The 16,395-nt window shown below is 45.4% G+C and overlaps 1 protein-coding gene across 1 annotated transcript in view; it reads left to right on the plus strand.

The window, feature by feature from the left end:
* Nucleotides 1–1,595: 1,595 nt before the first annotated feature.
* SLC6A2 (solute carrier family 6 member 2) overlaps nucleotides 1,596–16,395 on the plus strand; it is a 162,417-nt gene continuing 147,617 nt past the window's right edge. Inside the window, exons 1-3 of the mRNA XM_066583891.1 lie at nucleotides 1,596–1,658; nucleotides 2,098–2,254; nucleotides 2,539–2,957. Coding sequence (XP_066439988.1) covers nucleotides 2,645–2,957 — 313 coding nt within the window. The 5' untranslated portion in view covers nucleotides 1,596–1,658; nucleotides 2,098–2,254; nucleotides 2,539–2,644. The remainder of the gene's footprint in view (nucleotides 1,659–2,097; nucleotides 2,255–2,538; nucleotides 2,958–16,395) is intronic.

Consider the following 16,395-nt stretch of genomic DNA (forward strand, 5'->3'; position numbering starts at 1 on the left):
CCAGGTGAACGAAGCACATGTGTCATCACTGCAAATTTTAATCAATGCCACCCAACCAGACCTCCCGTTACCCACAGTGCAGTTGCCAAAGTTTTTTTCCAAATCCCAAGAGACAGGTTCAGTCGCTGATTAACCAAAATCTAGATGACCAAAAACTGTTACTAATGAAACATCAGCAGCAGCTGTCCAGGTCTCATTCAGCAAGACCCACAACGTAGCACTCATCGTCTGTCTCAAGAATGTGGGGCTAGCCGCGCCTTCGTACAGCGAATTCTATCTACGCATAAATGGTATTTTTACAAACTGCAGATGCTGCAAAACCTGATGGAGGACGATCCAGACCATCAGATAGAATTTACAGAATGAGTGACACAGCAACTTCAAATAATGCTATCATTCACATTGTCTGTAATAAACAGTAAGCCCTACATTTACATGAGAATCAATAAGGTTATGTTAAAATCATTGTTTTCCTGGTGAAATTCTTTGCCAGTTTGATATATCACACACCTACCTACCCTTTGGAAAAATTGCAGTTAAATCCAAGATGGCGGTATTCAAGATGGCGGCATTCAGAATGGCCATCATTTTGGTGATGTGGTCTAACAGTTTTCCCTCTTCCCTCTCAACCCTTATGTAAAATTAGATTACTGTCAGTGTCTACCTAACTGTTTTTATTCTATATGGCGTTTTCACACTTTTGAGACGCCCTGTATATTAGAATTCCTCAAAATGTAATCTCAATAAACAATAAAGGGGCTCCATAGGCCGAAATCCATTAGGCCTCATGTCCACGGGAAAAATCAGGCCAGCCGCGGATTCTCCATGCAGAATCCCGCAGCAGGTCCCTCCGTTCCTGGGGACATGAGGCTTAAAAGATTAAACTTACCTGTCCCGATGCTGCGGATCTTCCCTCCGTCGCGGCCAGATCTTCTTTCCTCGGCCTGGTGGATGTGCTCGGCATGCCGGCAGCGTGCTGCACGCACGCGCTGGGCACTCAACTTTTTTTTTAACTCCTGCTCTCCCGCGCCGGAGAGCAGGAATACAGGTACGAGTGTTCCGCGGATCCGGACGGCTTCCATAGGCTTCAACAGAAGCCTGCGGGAGCCGTCCCCGCAGGAGACCCGCACTAAAAATGCAGCATGCCGTGGGTGTTTTCCTGCAGATGCAATCCACGCCCCAGGGGAAAATGACATCCGCAGGTATTTACCTACCTGCGGGTGTCCAATGCATCCCTATGGGGCGCGGATCACGCTGCGGGAAAAACGCTGCGGATTTTAAATCACATTTTCCCCGTGGACATGAGGCCTTAATATGTGTTTTATTGTGTAAAATTGGTACATTCTGATATTTCAAAGTACAGGAAGAGAAATAAACAAAACGAATGGAAATCAAACTGTTCAAGAAACAAAATTGCAAGACGTTAGCTAATTCTCCTACAGTCTCCAGGGGAGGATCTGCTTTAAATTATGACTGAGTGTATATATTTATGATGAGTTTATATACCATATGGGCTTTGGCCAGTGACTTATCTGAATGCTATCATATGTCTTAACTGTAAAAAGGAGGACTTTCATTGTGTATCTCTGTATGCATATAGAACACATGCATACTGGACCCTATAGGTCTACAGAATTTGCAGTTCAAATCCAAATAAGGTGTCGTAGGGATACTCAGTGGAATAATCCTTGATTTCTGTCTCGTTGCTCTATGGCTGTCAATATGCATTACACTCGAAATGATCCAGATAATCTATCTCTTTCCTTCTTAAAGCAATTGGCCAAACCACCCTTAGGGCACACTATTTTACATATACCAGATTGCCTAGATGCCCCTTTAATGCATGATGCTTGAGAGATATAGAGCAATTTCCTTAATTTACTTCCTGATTGCTTTTCCAAAATGAAGAAATCCAAATTTTCTTCTTCGTAGTATAAACACAACAAATGTCTCGTGTACAGCTTATCGTTTGCTCTATTATCAGCAGGTGGCACTGCTCAGTTTCCAATGTCTTCAGTGGGTGTCTTGATTTAACAAACAGCACGTGCACTGAGAGGAGCATGGTTTAAAAAGCTGGCATCTTTCTTTTCTTCACAGTTTTCTCAGAGGAATCAGTAACGTCCCACTCGCCAGAGGAAAAAGTCACCTAAAAATCAGAAGGCAATGGAAAACGTAGAGTGGAGGACACACAAATGATAGCCAAGCAGCGTCTGGTGGATGCTTCTGAATTCATCTGTCTACCTGCTTCAAGTTGGTAAGACTTAGCACAATTTGGGATAATAGACTATCAACTGTATAGTAATATACATGGTATAAAGCTATAGAATAACTGAGAATAGCTGTCCTGGAAGTGTACATGACTTCTGGGCTATATATTACTCTCGTCATAGTCATGTCACTTATATGCAATTCTCCGCTCCATCATTTATTGTAAATGCATTTTATGACTTTATTAGTTGTCTATTGCTGTATTGTAACATTGTTTGTTTTGTTATATTATTTATAGTTTGTTTTTGTTTATTTTTTCTTTTCCTCTAGAAAAGAAACATTGTTTCCACCAGAAGAGACACAAGGATAAACCTGTATTTAAAGGCATCACATACTGATCCTAGGCAAGTAGTATTTGCCCACATCCAGTTTTCACATGTTGAAAGCCAAAATGTTCAAACAGGGTCAGTCTGACCATAAACTGTCAGCAGTGGTTCCCATCAAAGAGACTGTCCCAGAAAAGAAAGATGTTGAACTCATTCTTGTTAAGGAACAGAATGGAGTCCAGTACACAAATAACACAATCATTGCCCCAGATCCCTCTCTGAAATATGAGACACCCGTCCAGGAAGGGGAAGAGCGAGAGCATTGGGGCAAGAAAATAGACTTTCTTCTATCAGTAGTTGGGTTTTCTGTGGATCTGGCAAATGTCTGGAGATTCCCTTACCTCTGCTATAAAAATGGAGGAGGTAAGAATTATACTTTTTTTCTCATGCTTTACAATTTGATTGCAAAATAAGTGATGGAACCTTTCACATATTAAACCATTAAACCATATTAAAGACATGTTTTCTAATTATGTGGGCTTCATGTTACCCTCTAATTATTATTTACTATTCTAAACAGAAAATGTGAAAATCTTAGTAAGAATAATTTATGTATTTTTTATGCCTTTTTGCTCATACTCATTACAATATAAATGTAATAAAAGTGTAATTCAGAAATCCATATTATATGCAAATTTAACCATTTGCATTCTAGATGTTACACCCAGACCCCCACGGTTCTCCCGAACTGAACATAGAGCATCATAAATCCTTATAGATCACTACATTTGAATGAGGTCAAATGTAAATTATATTCTGCAGAAAAGACTTAAAATCTCCAAGCAATGTTTGTGCTATACTGTTATTTTTGTCTATTTGTTGGATTTTAGGCTTCTATACAGTATATGCATGGTATTTGATGGGATTGTGTAATGTATTGCATTTACCAGTGAATGTAAGCATTTCGACATATCTCTGCTTTAAGTTAAAGAGTAACTGCACATTTTTTAAATGTACAGAATAGGCGATTCTAAGTATTTTTGCAATAGTTTTATTAGCCTATTCTGTACATTCTTCTTACAAAAACCCCTCTTCAGTTATGTAGCTACGTAAAGACGGAGCTGAAAAATCCTCTTTCACCTCACTGCATAGCAGGAGAGGGAGTTCCAGCTGTGTCTGCAGTGTTCTCTCTAGTGCAGCTGCAGGCACAGCTATTCCTATATACCAGTTTATTAAAAAATATCTGCATTGTATTTTATTTATTTTTTTATTGACTTGAGCTTGTAATCTGTCTAATCTTTCTCACCATCGTGGGTGTTTTATTAATCTCCTGCCTGCTCCTGACATTGTCCCCGGGGGCTGTGTATAGAGAAGCTGTTCTGTGCTGTACACAGCTTCCTTCATTGCATTCTTTCCTCTCTGGACCTGATGCACTGTCAGGGTCTCAGTATATCGAGTGTACAATACAGTATGTCACAGCCCAAGTTCTTGACAGTGCATCGAGTCCATTGGGGACCGGAAACTGTGAAGAAGAGAAGCCGTCTGCAGAATAGATCAGCTTCTCCATACACAGCGGCCAGGTATGGCAGCAGGGGTGGGAAAGAAGATTAATAAAACACTTGCGGTGGTGGGAAAGATTAGATAGATTGCAGGCACAGCACGATTGAAAATAAATGAAATATAATGGAGACATTTCTGAATAAACTGGTGATGGGAACAGCTGTGTCTGCAGCTGCACTAGAGAGAACACTGCAGGAACAGCTGGAGCTCCATCCTCTGCTGTGCAGTGAGGTGAAGATGGATTTCTCAGCCCCACTTAGCCGCATAGCAGAAGAGAGGTTTTTGTAAGAAAAATGTACAGAATAGGCTAATAAAACCTATTACAAAAATGCTTAGAATCACCTATTCTGTACTTTTAAAAAGAAAAGTGCAGTTAGTCTTTAAGCAGCTGTATGATACTAGAGATTGATTTCCCAATATGCCACATGGTTGGTCCTGCCTCTAGTTCTGTTTCCTGGTCTCTGTAAACTTGTAGCCCACAGCCGGCACAGAAAAATATTTTCTTTGCAACTTACTATACATTTATAAAAATACACACATAGCATAACATATTCTAATCCAGTGATCACACGATATTGTGCTTATGCGGAGGAATTCATTGTAGGTCCTTGTATATCAGTATTTCCCAACCTGTCGCACTTCAGCTGTCAGTATATACTGACAATTGCATATTTCCAGCTCTTGTTGCCTTCGCAAATATTAAAATATAGTATTTTAACATAACTTTAAAAGTTCAGTGGATCTTTAAATATACTGATAATACTAAAATTGTGACATTGTAATACTAAATTATTTACAAGATCTGTACCCCTAAAATTAGAATTTTCATGGCTAGCCAATCAAAATGCACAGGAAGTAGTGGAATAGCAGGTGCCTCAGGAGCGGATGGAGGTAGTTGACAGAAGCAGGATTGGTTCATTTAGTACATTTAATGATAGTATGCGGTATGGTGCTGGTCCATCAGCGCCTGAAGCTCCTGCTATTCTATTACTGTCTGTGTATTCCTTGGGTATGGACATGTCTCTTATGACTCCGGTGAGCAGGCAGTGCAGCGGTGGAATATTTGATATTCCAAGCCTTCAGCAGTATTGTGCTGTTTTGCACAATCCGACCAGGTCAGCACATTATTGTTTGTTTGCACTGATTGGGTTTTTAGTATACATTGTGCTTTTTTCTTTTAGCTGAAACCCTATAAAAATATCCCTCCCCTACAAAAGAGAATGAGCATTACAGGACATGAACTCAAATGCATATGACAGAGCTGTAACCATCTTTAAAGGGATTGGCCCATAAACAGTTACCACCTTATCCAGGTTAAGTTATTATATCCACAGGTTAGGTTATTAATGTCTGATCGCTGTCCCATAGACAATGGATGGTGTGTGCATGTGTGAGCACTAGAGATGAGCGAGCATACTCGCTAAGAGAAATTGCTCGATCGACCATTGCCCTTAGCGAGCACCTGTCCGCTTGGGAGCAAAGATTCGGCTGCCGGCGGGCGGGGAGCAGCGGGGGAGAGCGGGGAGGAATGGAGGGGAGATCTCTCTCTCCCTCTCCCCCCCCCGCTCCTCCCTGCTCATGGCCGCAACTCCCCTGTCACATGCGCTGGCAGCCGAAAATTTTCTTCCGAGGGGGGGGAGATACTCGCTAAGGATAATGCTCGATCGAGCAATTGTCCTTAGCGAGTATGCTCGCTCATCTCTAGTGAGCACTACTCCATTGACATAGGAGACTAGGAACTGCCATTTTTGTGATCAGTGGTGGTTGGAGTTGTTGGAACCCCAGCGATCTTACATTTATCACCTATGTTGTTGATGGATGATAAATGTTATTAATGTCCCCCTTTAAAAGGAATCTGTCAGGTTGAACATGCTGTCCAAGCTGCAGGCAGGATGTTATACAGCAGGAGCAGCTGAGCAGATTGATATATAGTTTTATGGGGAAAGATTCAGCAAAACTTGTATTCATTTATATCTCTGCACATTCTGAGCTGAACAGTCCGATGGGTGGTCCTATCAGTGATTGATAGTGATCGGTGAACGACTGTACTTACAGGTTAAGCTGTCAATCACTGATAGCTCTGCCCATTGGACTCTACAGCTCAGAATGTGCAGAGATATAAATGAATAAAGAAAAGTTATAATGAATCTTTACCCATAAAACTATATATCAGTCTTCTCAGCTCCTCCTGCGCTATCATGCCTGCAGCTTGGACAGCTTGTTCGACCTGACAGATTCCCTTTAACATTCACTTTTTAATACTAATAATGAAGCAGAGTCAGTAGAGTATACTATAAAACAATACTATCAAGTACTACATTTACAATTTTTATGGCAACCCCTGGGTGAGTTCTCCCATGATGGACAACTAGACAACTAGGATAAAGTTAGATGCCTAAATGGGTGTATAGAAGACAAATCAGTGTTACCAGTTACTTTACGCTGCTGTCAGACATCCACATATCTAATATGTCCTTAATACCTGGACCGCATTCTCCTAAACTTGGACTATTTCACGCTTGAGTTTTTGTTTTCTGTCTATCTTTTACATCTTGGGAGCAGCAGAATGGAAAGAAAACATTTCCTGCCCATTGAAACTGTAGACCTTAAGCTTCAATCTGTCTCATGGGAGACTGAAAAAAAGAAAGCAATCCCTTTTCATCCATTTTTCTTTTCTATTGTTATACCGGGTTTTATTTCTGAGCCTGCGCAGAGAGCGTGGGGGGCGCAGCAAACAGGCCAAGCAGTACACAAAAACCGATGGGTTTAAAGTGCTGAAAAACTGAAGTCAAAAGTAAATGAACAGAAAGCATATGTCCCTTTTTTTGAATGATCCATTTAACCCCTTGAGTGGCGGGTTTCCTACCACCCTGTCAGACCCACCAGGGCAGGTTTTTTAAATGGACCAATCATTGAATTTCAACTAATTTTGCAGTTGCGTTCCAAGAGCCATAACTTTTTCATTTTTCCATTGACCAGGCCATATGTGGGTTTGTTTTTTGCTGGACAAGTTGTACTTTTTGATGCCATGATTTTTGGGTATATATAATGTATTGCATAACTTTTGTAAAAACATTTGTAGTGAGATTGGGGGAAAAAAAAGAAATTCTGCCATTTGTTTTTTGGATTTCATTTTTAAGTCGTTCAACATGCAGAATAAATAATGTGATAACATTATTCTCTGAGTCAACATGATTCCGGCGATACCAAGTTTATACAGTTTTTATGTTTTGCTATTTTTGTACATTTTAAGCATTTTTTTTCTTAAAGGTTTGCTTTTGTGTCGCCACATTCCAAGAGCCGTATTAATGTTATTTTCCCATCACTGGAGCTCTAGAAGGGCTTGTTTATAGCGGGATGAACTCCAGTCTTCATTTATCTAATTTTGGAACATGTAAAATTTTGATCGCTTTTTATTCCATTTTTTCTAGTGGCAAGATTAACAAAATCTGTAATTCTGGCATGTTTTTTATTTTTCCCAGCATTCTCTGAGCAGTATAAATAATGTATTACAGTAATTCTACAGGCCGGTACGATTATGTCAATACCAAATTGTAATAGTTATTTTTCTTTTTCATGACTTTTTTACACTTTAAAAAAAAAGTTATAAAAGTTTAAATCACCCTCCTTTTGCCATATCTAAATTAAAAAAATCTAAATCCTAAAAGAAAAATACAAATTTGGTATTGCTGCGTCCATAAATGTCCGATCTATCAAAGTAGTGCATTATTTACCCCGCACGCTGAACGTAGTCCGGAAAAAAAAAAAGAACGCCACAAATGCACTTTTTCAGACACCATGTTTCCCAGAAAAAATGCAATAAAAAGCAAACAAAAAGTTGGATGTATTCCGGATTGGTACCAACGTAAACTACAGGACATCCCACAAAAAATGAGCCCTCACTTAACTACGTTGATGGAAAAATAAAAAAGTTATTGCGCGCAGAAGATGCAGCAGAAAATAATTTTAAAAAATTAAATGTCTTTGAAAAAAAATTACTACAGCAAAAAAAAAATATATAGAAGTTTGGTATCGTAGTAATCGCACTGACCCTGCAGTTTGTGCGCCGTAGAAACAAGACGCACTGAAAGATGGCGGAATGTCATTTCTTTTCTTTTTACTCCACTTAGAATTTTGTAAACGTTTCTCAGTGCATTATATGGTACTTTAAATATCTCCATTGAAAAATACAACTCGTCCCACAAAAAACAAGCCCTCATACAGCGACATCGATGGATAAATAAAGGAGTTATGATTTTTTAAATGGGGGGAGGAAAAAAAGAAATGGGGAAAAAAGAAAAAAAGGGGCCATGTCATTAAGGGGTTAAATAATGTACCAACTTCCTTCTCTGGGTCATTGCGACGCCCGGATACCACATGTGTGATTTTATTTTACATTTTTTACAAAGGAAAGGGAGACAAGTGTTCTTATTTTTATTTTTTTTTATAATTTTTTTAGGTTTTTTTTTTTTTTTACTTTTTTTAAATTTTTGTCCCTTTAGGGGACTTCCACAGGGACCCATCTGGACCCCCTGATCACTTTTGGGGGGTCCGATGGTGACAGCCCTTTACATGCTGCAGTGACAGCCCTTTACATGCTGCAGTCACATAGACTGCAGCATGTAAAGGGTTAACACAGCAGAGATTAGAGGTTTTCTCTGATCTCTGCTGTAAGAGCTGGTGCCGGGCTGTCCTCTGACAGCCAAGCACCAGCTCTCTCTGCCACAGAGAACATCGGCTTGCTTCAGACAAGCCGATGGTCTCTATGGCAACCTGTAAACAAAGCAGGAGACTTAGAAGCAGGAGATTGCCGGCATATCTTCTGCTTCTGTTGTTCAAAGCCCTTGCTTTGTTCTCTGTGGTCTGTGCAGGCAGAGCACAATCTCACAGCTTGTGTCATTGTGCTCTGCAGCTCCCATAGTGATACATAGCCCAGAAATCTTCCGGGCTATATCACTATAGGCAGTGGAGCTCGTCCCGGAAAATGTCAAGGGGTTAATGGATCTGCCAAAAAATAGAAAGAATGCTTTCCGTTTATTTCCTTTTCACTTCTGCTTGTACAGTTCTGTTTTTAGTAAAATAGAACCCGTAGAAAAAAAATGCTAGTGTGAATTTGTCCTTAATTCTAATTCAGCAGAAACTTTCTTTATGTTCTTCATATAGCGCCATTTGCATCAACATATTCCCAATCACCATAGAGATTGTTGCCATTTACATTGGTCCCTGTCGCCAGCGGGGCTCGCAATATAATTTCCTTATCTCAGGCAAGCACACTTACCTATTAATTTAGTTTTAGAATGTGGGAAGTAACTGACACAAACACTGGGAGAACATACAAACTCTATGCAGATGTTGTCATTGAGTGGACTGGAAGCTAGGACTGGACCCTGAATACTGCAAGGCAGCAGTGTTAATCACTAAGCCACCGATCTGCTCAGTGTGGCTGTAATGCATCCAAATTGTGGCCTCTAAAATTGGACCGGTAGAGGAAACTTTGGCAATTTTTAAATTTTTAAACAGATGGCCATATTTTAGTCCCCTTATGCAGGCGTGAAAATCACGGGTGTATAACAGGAAAAAATGAAACCATTGATTTCAATGGTTTCATTTTCACTAGCAGGATTCTCGGTCAACAATACTAGGCCCGAGCACGGAAAAAAAATGCAACATGCTCTTTTTTCATGCGCAATTGCACACAAAAGGCCCCCCGTCTGCATGAAATCGCATATGTGACTTCGCGATTTTGCAGGATTAAATTATGCCACCTGGGCCTACTAGTTCAGCTGACCCATCTACTGAGTCAGCTGACCCGCCTACTAAGTAGTCTGGCCCGCCTACTCAAACATGGCGCTGCTGGGACTGCACTGATGTGAGTGGTCCCGGCAGCGCCATAAAGTACAGTAAAATGAACCGATCCAGAGGCAATAGCCCGCGATTGTACGTCCGCGTGAGGCCGCCCTAAGGACTTGAACAGATGGGCCTGATATTGTCCCGATTTGCGGCCGTGATAATCACAGCCGCATAATGGGATGAAATGAGACCATTGGTTATGTTTAACTACGTGTAAGAAAATAGGGCAGGGTCTATCTTCCCACTTTTTTTTTAAACTTGCGCGAAATAGCACAGAGTTTGAAAGGTAAAAAAGAAAAAGATTTTTACCTTGTTCATCTTGAACTACGCTCTGTAGCGGAAAGTGTAGTTATGTATACATTCATCTGGAGAAGCCCTTATACTTACCCTCCTCGCCGTTCACCTGATGTCCTCTTGCAAAGCTGCGGCTGTATGCATCCTGCAGACCATAAAGGCTTGTGCAGAGAATGGCAGGACTAGTTCTCTTATTCTGTGTGTGTGCCTACGTAGTCCACGGGATACTTACCATGGCTGCTTTGAGAACGGACAGCGGGGGAATACTAGGGATTGTAACTATAATAGTAACATCCCCAGATTCAGCGTTTTAGCTGATATTAACCCATAACTTTAGTGTATGAGGCTCATAGGAAACGATTTCCTTTAATACAGTGACAGACTGTGCCATTATGCCTGTGATGGATCTGATGAAGTGTTTAGCAATGGATCCTGACTAGAGATGAGCGAGCACCAAAATGCTCGGGTGCTCGTTACTCGAGACGAACTTTTCGCCATGCTCGAGGGTTCGTTTTGAGTAACGAACCCCATTGAAGTCAATGGGCGACCCGAGCATTTTTGTATATCGCCGATGCTCGCTAAGGTTTTCATTTGTGAAAACCTGGGAAATTCAAGAAAGTGATGGGAACGACACAGAAACGGATAGGGGAGGCGAGGGGCTACATGTTGGGCTGCATCTCAGGTTCCCAGGTCCCACTATTAAGCCACAATAGCGGCAAGAGTGCCCCCCCCTCCCAACAATTTTTACTTCTGAAAAACCCTCATTAGCAAGGCATACCTTAGCTAAGCACCACACTACCTCCAACATAGCACAATCACTGCCTGCATGACACTCCGCTGCCACTTCTCCTGGGTAACATGCTGCCCAACCCCCCCGCACGACCCAGTGTCCACAGCGCACACCAAAGTGTCCCTGCGCAGCCTTCAGCTGCACTCATGCCACACGCTAGCCTCATAGCCACACCACCCTCATGTCTATTTACAAGTGCGTCTGCCATGAGGAGGAACCGGAGGCACACACTGCAGAGGGTTGGCACGGCCAGGCAGCGACCCTCTTTAAAAGGGACGGGGCGATATCCCACAATGCTGTACAGAAGCAATGAGAAATCCAATCCTGTGCCACCTCCATCAGGAGCTGCACACATGGGCATAGCAATGGGGAATCCATGTGCCACACAGTATTCATTCTGTCAAGGTGTCTGCATGCCCCAGTCAGACCGCGTTTTTTAATAAATAGTCACAGGCAGGTACAACTCCGCAATGGGAATTCCGTGTGCACCCACAGCATGGGTGGCTCCCTGGAAACCCACCGGCTGTACATAAATGTATCCCATTGCAGTGCCCTGGACAGCAGAGCTAACGTCAGATTAAATGCAGGTGGGCTTTGGCCCACACTGCATGCCCCAGTAACACTGGGGTTTTTTATAAGTAGACACAGGCAGGTACAACTCCCTATTGTGAAGTCCCTGTGGACCCACAGCATGGGTGGCTCCCTGGAACCCACCGGCGGTACATAAATAAATCCCATTGCAGTGCCCAGCACAGCTGAGGTAACGTCGGGTTTATTACAGGTGGGCTTCGGCCCACACTGCATGCCCCAGTCAGACTGGGGTTCTTTAGAAGTGGACACATGCAGTTACAACTCCGTGTGGACCGACAGCATAGGTGGGTCCCAGGAAGCCACCGGCGGTACATAAATATATGCCATTGCATTGCCCATCACAGCTGAGGTAACGTCCGATTAAATGCAGGTGGTCTTCGGCCCACACTGCATGCCCCAGTCTGACCGGGGTTTTTAATACATAGACACTGGCAGGTACAAATCCCTAATGTGAAGTCCCTATGGACCCACAGCATGGGTGGCTCCCTGGAACCCATCGGCGGTACATAAATGTATCCCATTGCAGTGCCCTGCTCAGCAGAGCTAACGTCACATACAATATAGGTGTGCTTCGGCCCACAGTGCATGCCCCAGTCAGACTGGTAATATGTACCTTAACAGTAACCGCGTTGGTGGGAATGTGGTGGCGACTGCGGATCTAGTAGCGCGGTTTTATTTAGTTGGTTTTCAGAATGTGGCCAGGATTAAGTGGACCGTGGCGGGGGGATGGTGGGGGGGGGCTGTCTTGTTGTGTCGGTAAAGGTGAAATTCTTGGACTGCCACCAGACGGACCAATGCAAAGGTATTTGCCAAGAATGTTTTCATTGTTTGAGGAGGAGGGGGATGTTTTTGAGGCACTACGTGTCCTCTCCACGTGTCCGTGGTTATATGCACCTTAACAGTAACCGCATTGGTGGGAAATGGCCTCGCCACCATCATGTCTTTTGGAAGCCTCCGTTTCCACACCCCAGTGACATAGCATTAGCAGCGGTATAGGTAGAGCCCAGAATTAGTAACATTTCAGCGGTAGCATTAGGGACAGGCCCCAGTAACATATCACTAGCAGCATTATAGGGGGAGCACAGTATTAGTTCCATTTCAGTAGTAGTAGCAGTCCAGACAGGCCCCAGTAACAATTCCGAAGCAGCAGTATAGGGGGAGCACAGTATTAGTTCCATTTCAGTAGTAGTAGCAGTCAAGACAGGCCACAGTAACATTCCCGTTGCAGTAGTTGCAGTATAGACAAGGCCCCAGTTACATTTATGCTTATGTAGCAAAAGTGTAGGCCAACCCCACACACCTTGCTGTACCATGAGTGCAGGCGAAGCCCATAAAAATTACTAGGATTACACTGTAGGCGAGGGCCCAAAAAAATTGGTGTACCAACAGTACTAATGTACCTCAGAAAAATTGCCCATGCCCAACCAAGAGGGCAGGTGAAACCCATTAATCGCTTTGGTTAATGTGGCTTAATTTGTAACTAGGCCTGTAGGCAGCCCAGTTAAAATAAAAATTGGTTCAGGTGCAAGTTTCAACGCTTTAATGAGAATTGAAACGTATAAACATTGTTTACTAAAGTAATATGATTGAGCCTTGTGGGCCTAAGAAAAATTGCCCGTTCGGCGTGATTACGTGAGGTTTCAGGAGGAGGAGCAGGAGGAGGAGGATGAATATAATACACAGATTGATGAAGCTAAAAGGTCCCCGTTTTTGATGGTGATAGAGAACGATGCTTCCATCCGCGGGTGCAGCCTACGTATTGTTTAGGTACCGCTGCTGTCCGCTGGTGGAGAAGAGAAGTCTAGGGAAATCCAGGCTTTGTTCATCTTTATGAGTGTAAGCCTGTCGGCACTGTCGGTTGACAGGCGGGTACGCTTATCCGTGATGATTCCCCTAGCCGCACTAAACACCCTCTCTGACAAGACGCTAGCCGCAGGACAAGCAAGTACCTCCAGGGCATACAGCGCGAGTTCAGGCCACGTGTCCAGCTTCGACACCCAGTAGTTGTAGGGGGCAGAGGCGTCACGGAGGATGGTCGTGCGATCGGCTACGTACTCCCTCACCATCCTTTTACAGTGCTCCCGCCAACTCAGCCTTGACTGGGGAGCGGTGACACAGTCTTGCTGGGGAGCCATAAAGCTGGCAAAGGCCTTGGAAAGTGTTCCCCTGCCTGCGCTGTACATGCTGCCTGATCTCCGCACCTCCTCTGCTACCTGGCCCCCGGAACTACGCCTTCTGCCACTAGCGCTGTCGGATGGGAATTTTACCATCAGTTTGTCCGCCAGGGTCCTGTGGTATAGCATCACTCTCGAACCCCTTTCCTCTTCGGGTATGAGAGTGGAAAGGTTCTCCTTATACCGTGGGTCGAGCAGTGTGTACACCCAGTAATCCGTAGTGGCCAGAATGCGTGTAACGCGAGGGTCATGAGAAAGGCATCCTAACATGAAGTCCGCCATGTGTGCCAGGGTACCTGTACGCAACACATGGCTGTCCTCACTAGGAAGATCACTTTCAGGATCCTCCTCCTCCTCCTCAGGCCATACACGCTGAAAGGATGACAGGCAAGCAGCATGGGTACCCTCAGCAGTGGGCCCGGCTGTCTTTTCCCCCTCCTCCTCATGCTCCTCCCCCTCCTCCTCCTCAACGCGCTGAGATATAGACATGAGGGTGCTCTGACTATCCAGCTACATACTGTCTTCCCCCGCCTCCGTTTCCGAGCGCAAAGCGTCTGCCTTTATGCTTTGCAGGGAACTTCTCAAGAGGCATAGCAGAGGAATGGTGACGCTAATGATTGCAGCATCGCCGCTCACCATCTGGGTAGACTCCTCAAAGTTTCCAAGGACCTGGCAGATGTCTGCCAACCAGGCCCACTCTTCTGTAAAGAATTGAGGAGGCTGACTCCCACTGCGCCGCCCATGTTGGAGTTGGTATTCCACTATAGCTCTACGCTGCTCATAGAGCCTGGCCAACATGTGGAGCGTAGCGTTCCACCGTGTGGGCACGTCGCACAGCAGTCGGTGCACTGGCAGATTAAACCGATGTTGCAGGGTCCGCAGGGTGGCAGCGTCCGTCTTGGACTTGCACCTTTCCGAGCAGGTCTGACAAGCGTGGGTAGCTTTTCAGAAAGTGCTGAACCACCAAATTAAAGACGTGGGCCAGGCATGGCATGTGCGTGAGGCTGCCGAGCTGCAGAGCCGCCACCAGGTTACGGCCGTTGTCACACACGACCATGCCCGGTTGGAGGCTGAGCGGCGAAAGCCAGCGGTCGGTCTGCTCTGTCAGACCCTGCAGCAGTTCGTGAGCCGTGTGCCTCTTCTCTCCTAAGCTGAGTAGTTTCAGCATGGCCTGCTGGCGCTTGCCCACTGCTGTGCTGCCACCCCGCGCGACACCGACTGGTGGCGACGTGCTGCTGCTGACACATCTTGATTGCGAGACAGAGGTTGCGTAGGAGGAGGGTGGTTTAGTGGAGGAAGCATACACCACCGCAGATACCAGCACCGAGCTGGGGCCCGCAATTCTGGGGGTGGGTAGGACATGAGCGGTCCCAGGCTCTGACTTGGTCCCAGCCTCCACTAAATTCACCCAATGTGCCGTCAGAGAGATATAGTGGCCCTGCCCGCCTGTGCTTGTCCACGTGTCCGTTGTTAAGTGGACCTTGGCAGTAACCGCGTTGGTGAGGGCGCGTACAATGTTGCGGGAGACGTGGTCGTGCAGGGCTGGGACAGCACATCGGGAAAAGTAGTGGCGACTGGGAACCGAGTAGCGCGGGGCCACCGCCGCCATCATGTTTTTGAAAGCCTCCGTTTCCACAAGCCTATACGGCAGCATCTCCAGGCTGATCGATTTGGCTATGTGCACGTTTAACGCTTGAGCGTGCGGGTGCGTGGCGGCGTACTTGCGCTTGCGCTCAAACAGTTGCGCTAGCGACGGCTGGACGCTGCGCTGAGAGACATTGCTGGATGGGGCCGAGGACAGCGGAGGTGAGGGTGTGGGTGCAGGCCGGGAGACGGTCGTGCCTGTGTCCTGAGAGGGGGGTTGGATCTCAGTGGCAGGTTGGGGCACAGGGGGAGAGGCAGTGGTGCAAACCGGAGGCGGTGAATGGCCTTCGTCCCACCTTGTGGGGTGCTTGGCCATCATATGCCTGCGCATGCTGGTGATGGTGGCTCCCCGGGTGATCTTGGCGCGACAAACCTTGAACACCACAGTTCGTCGGTCGTCTGCACTCTCAGTGAAAAACTGCCACACCTTTGAGCACCTCGGCCTCTGCAGGGTGGCATGGCGCGAGGGGGTGCTTTGGGAAACAGTTGGTGGATTATTCGGTCTGGCCCTGCCTCTACCCCTGGCCACCGCACTGCCTCTTCCAACCTGCCCTGCTGCTGCACTTGCCTCCGCCTCTGAAGACCTGTCCTCAGTAGGCTTAGCAAACCAGGTGGGGTCAGTCACCTCATCGTCCAGCTGCTCTTCCTCCGAATCCTCTGTGCGCTCCTCCCTCGGACTTACTGCAATTACTACTACCTGAGTGATAGACAACTGTGTCTCATCGTCATCGTCCTCCTCACCCACTGAAAGCTCTTGAGACAGTTGCCGGAAGTCCCCAGCCTCATCCCCCGGACCACCGGGAACTTTCCAAAGGTTGGGCATCGGTCACGACAAACTCCTCTGGTGGCAGAGGAACCATTGCTGCCCATTCTGGGCAGGGGCCCGAGAACAGTTCCTGGGAGTCTGCCTGCTCCTCAGAATGTGTCATTGTAATGGAGTGAGGAGGCTGGGAGTAAG

Source organism: Eleutherodactylus coqui, chromosome 11 (genome assembly GCF_035609145.1).
Source record: "Eleutherodactylus coqui strain aEleCoq1 chromosome 11, aEleCoq1.hap1, whole genome shotgun sequence".
Lineage (NCBI taxonomy): Eukaryota > Metazoa > Chordata > Amphibia > Anura > Eleutherodactylidae > Eleutherodactylus > Eleutherodactylus coqui.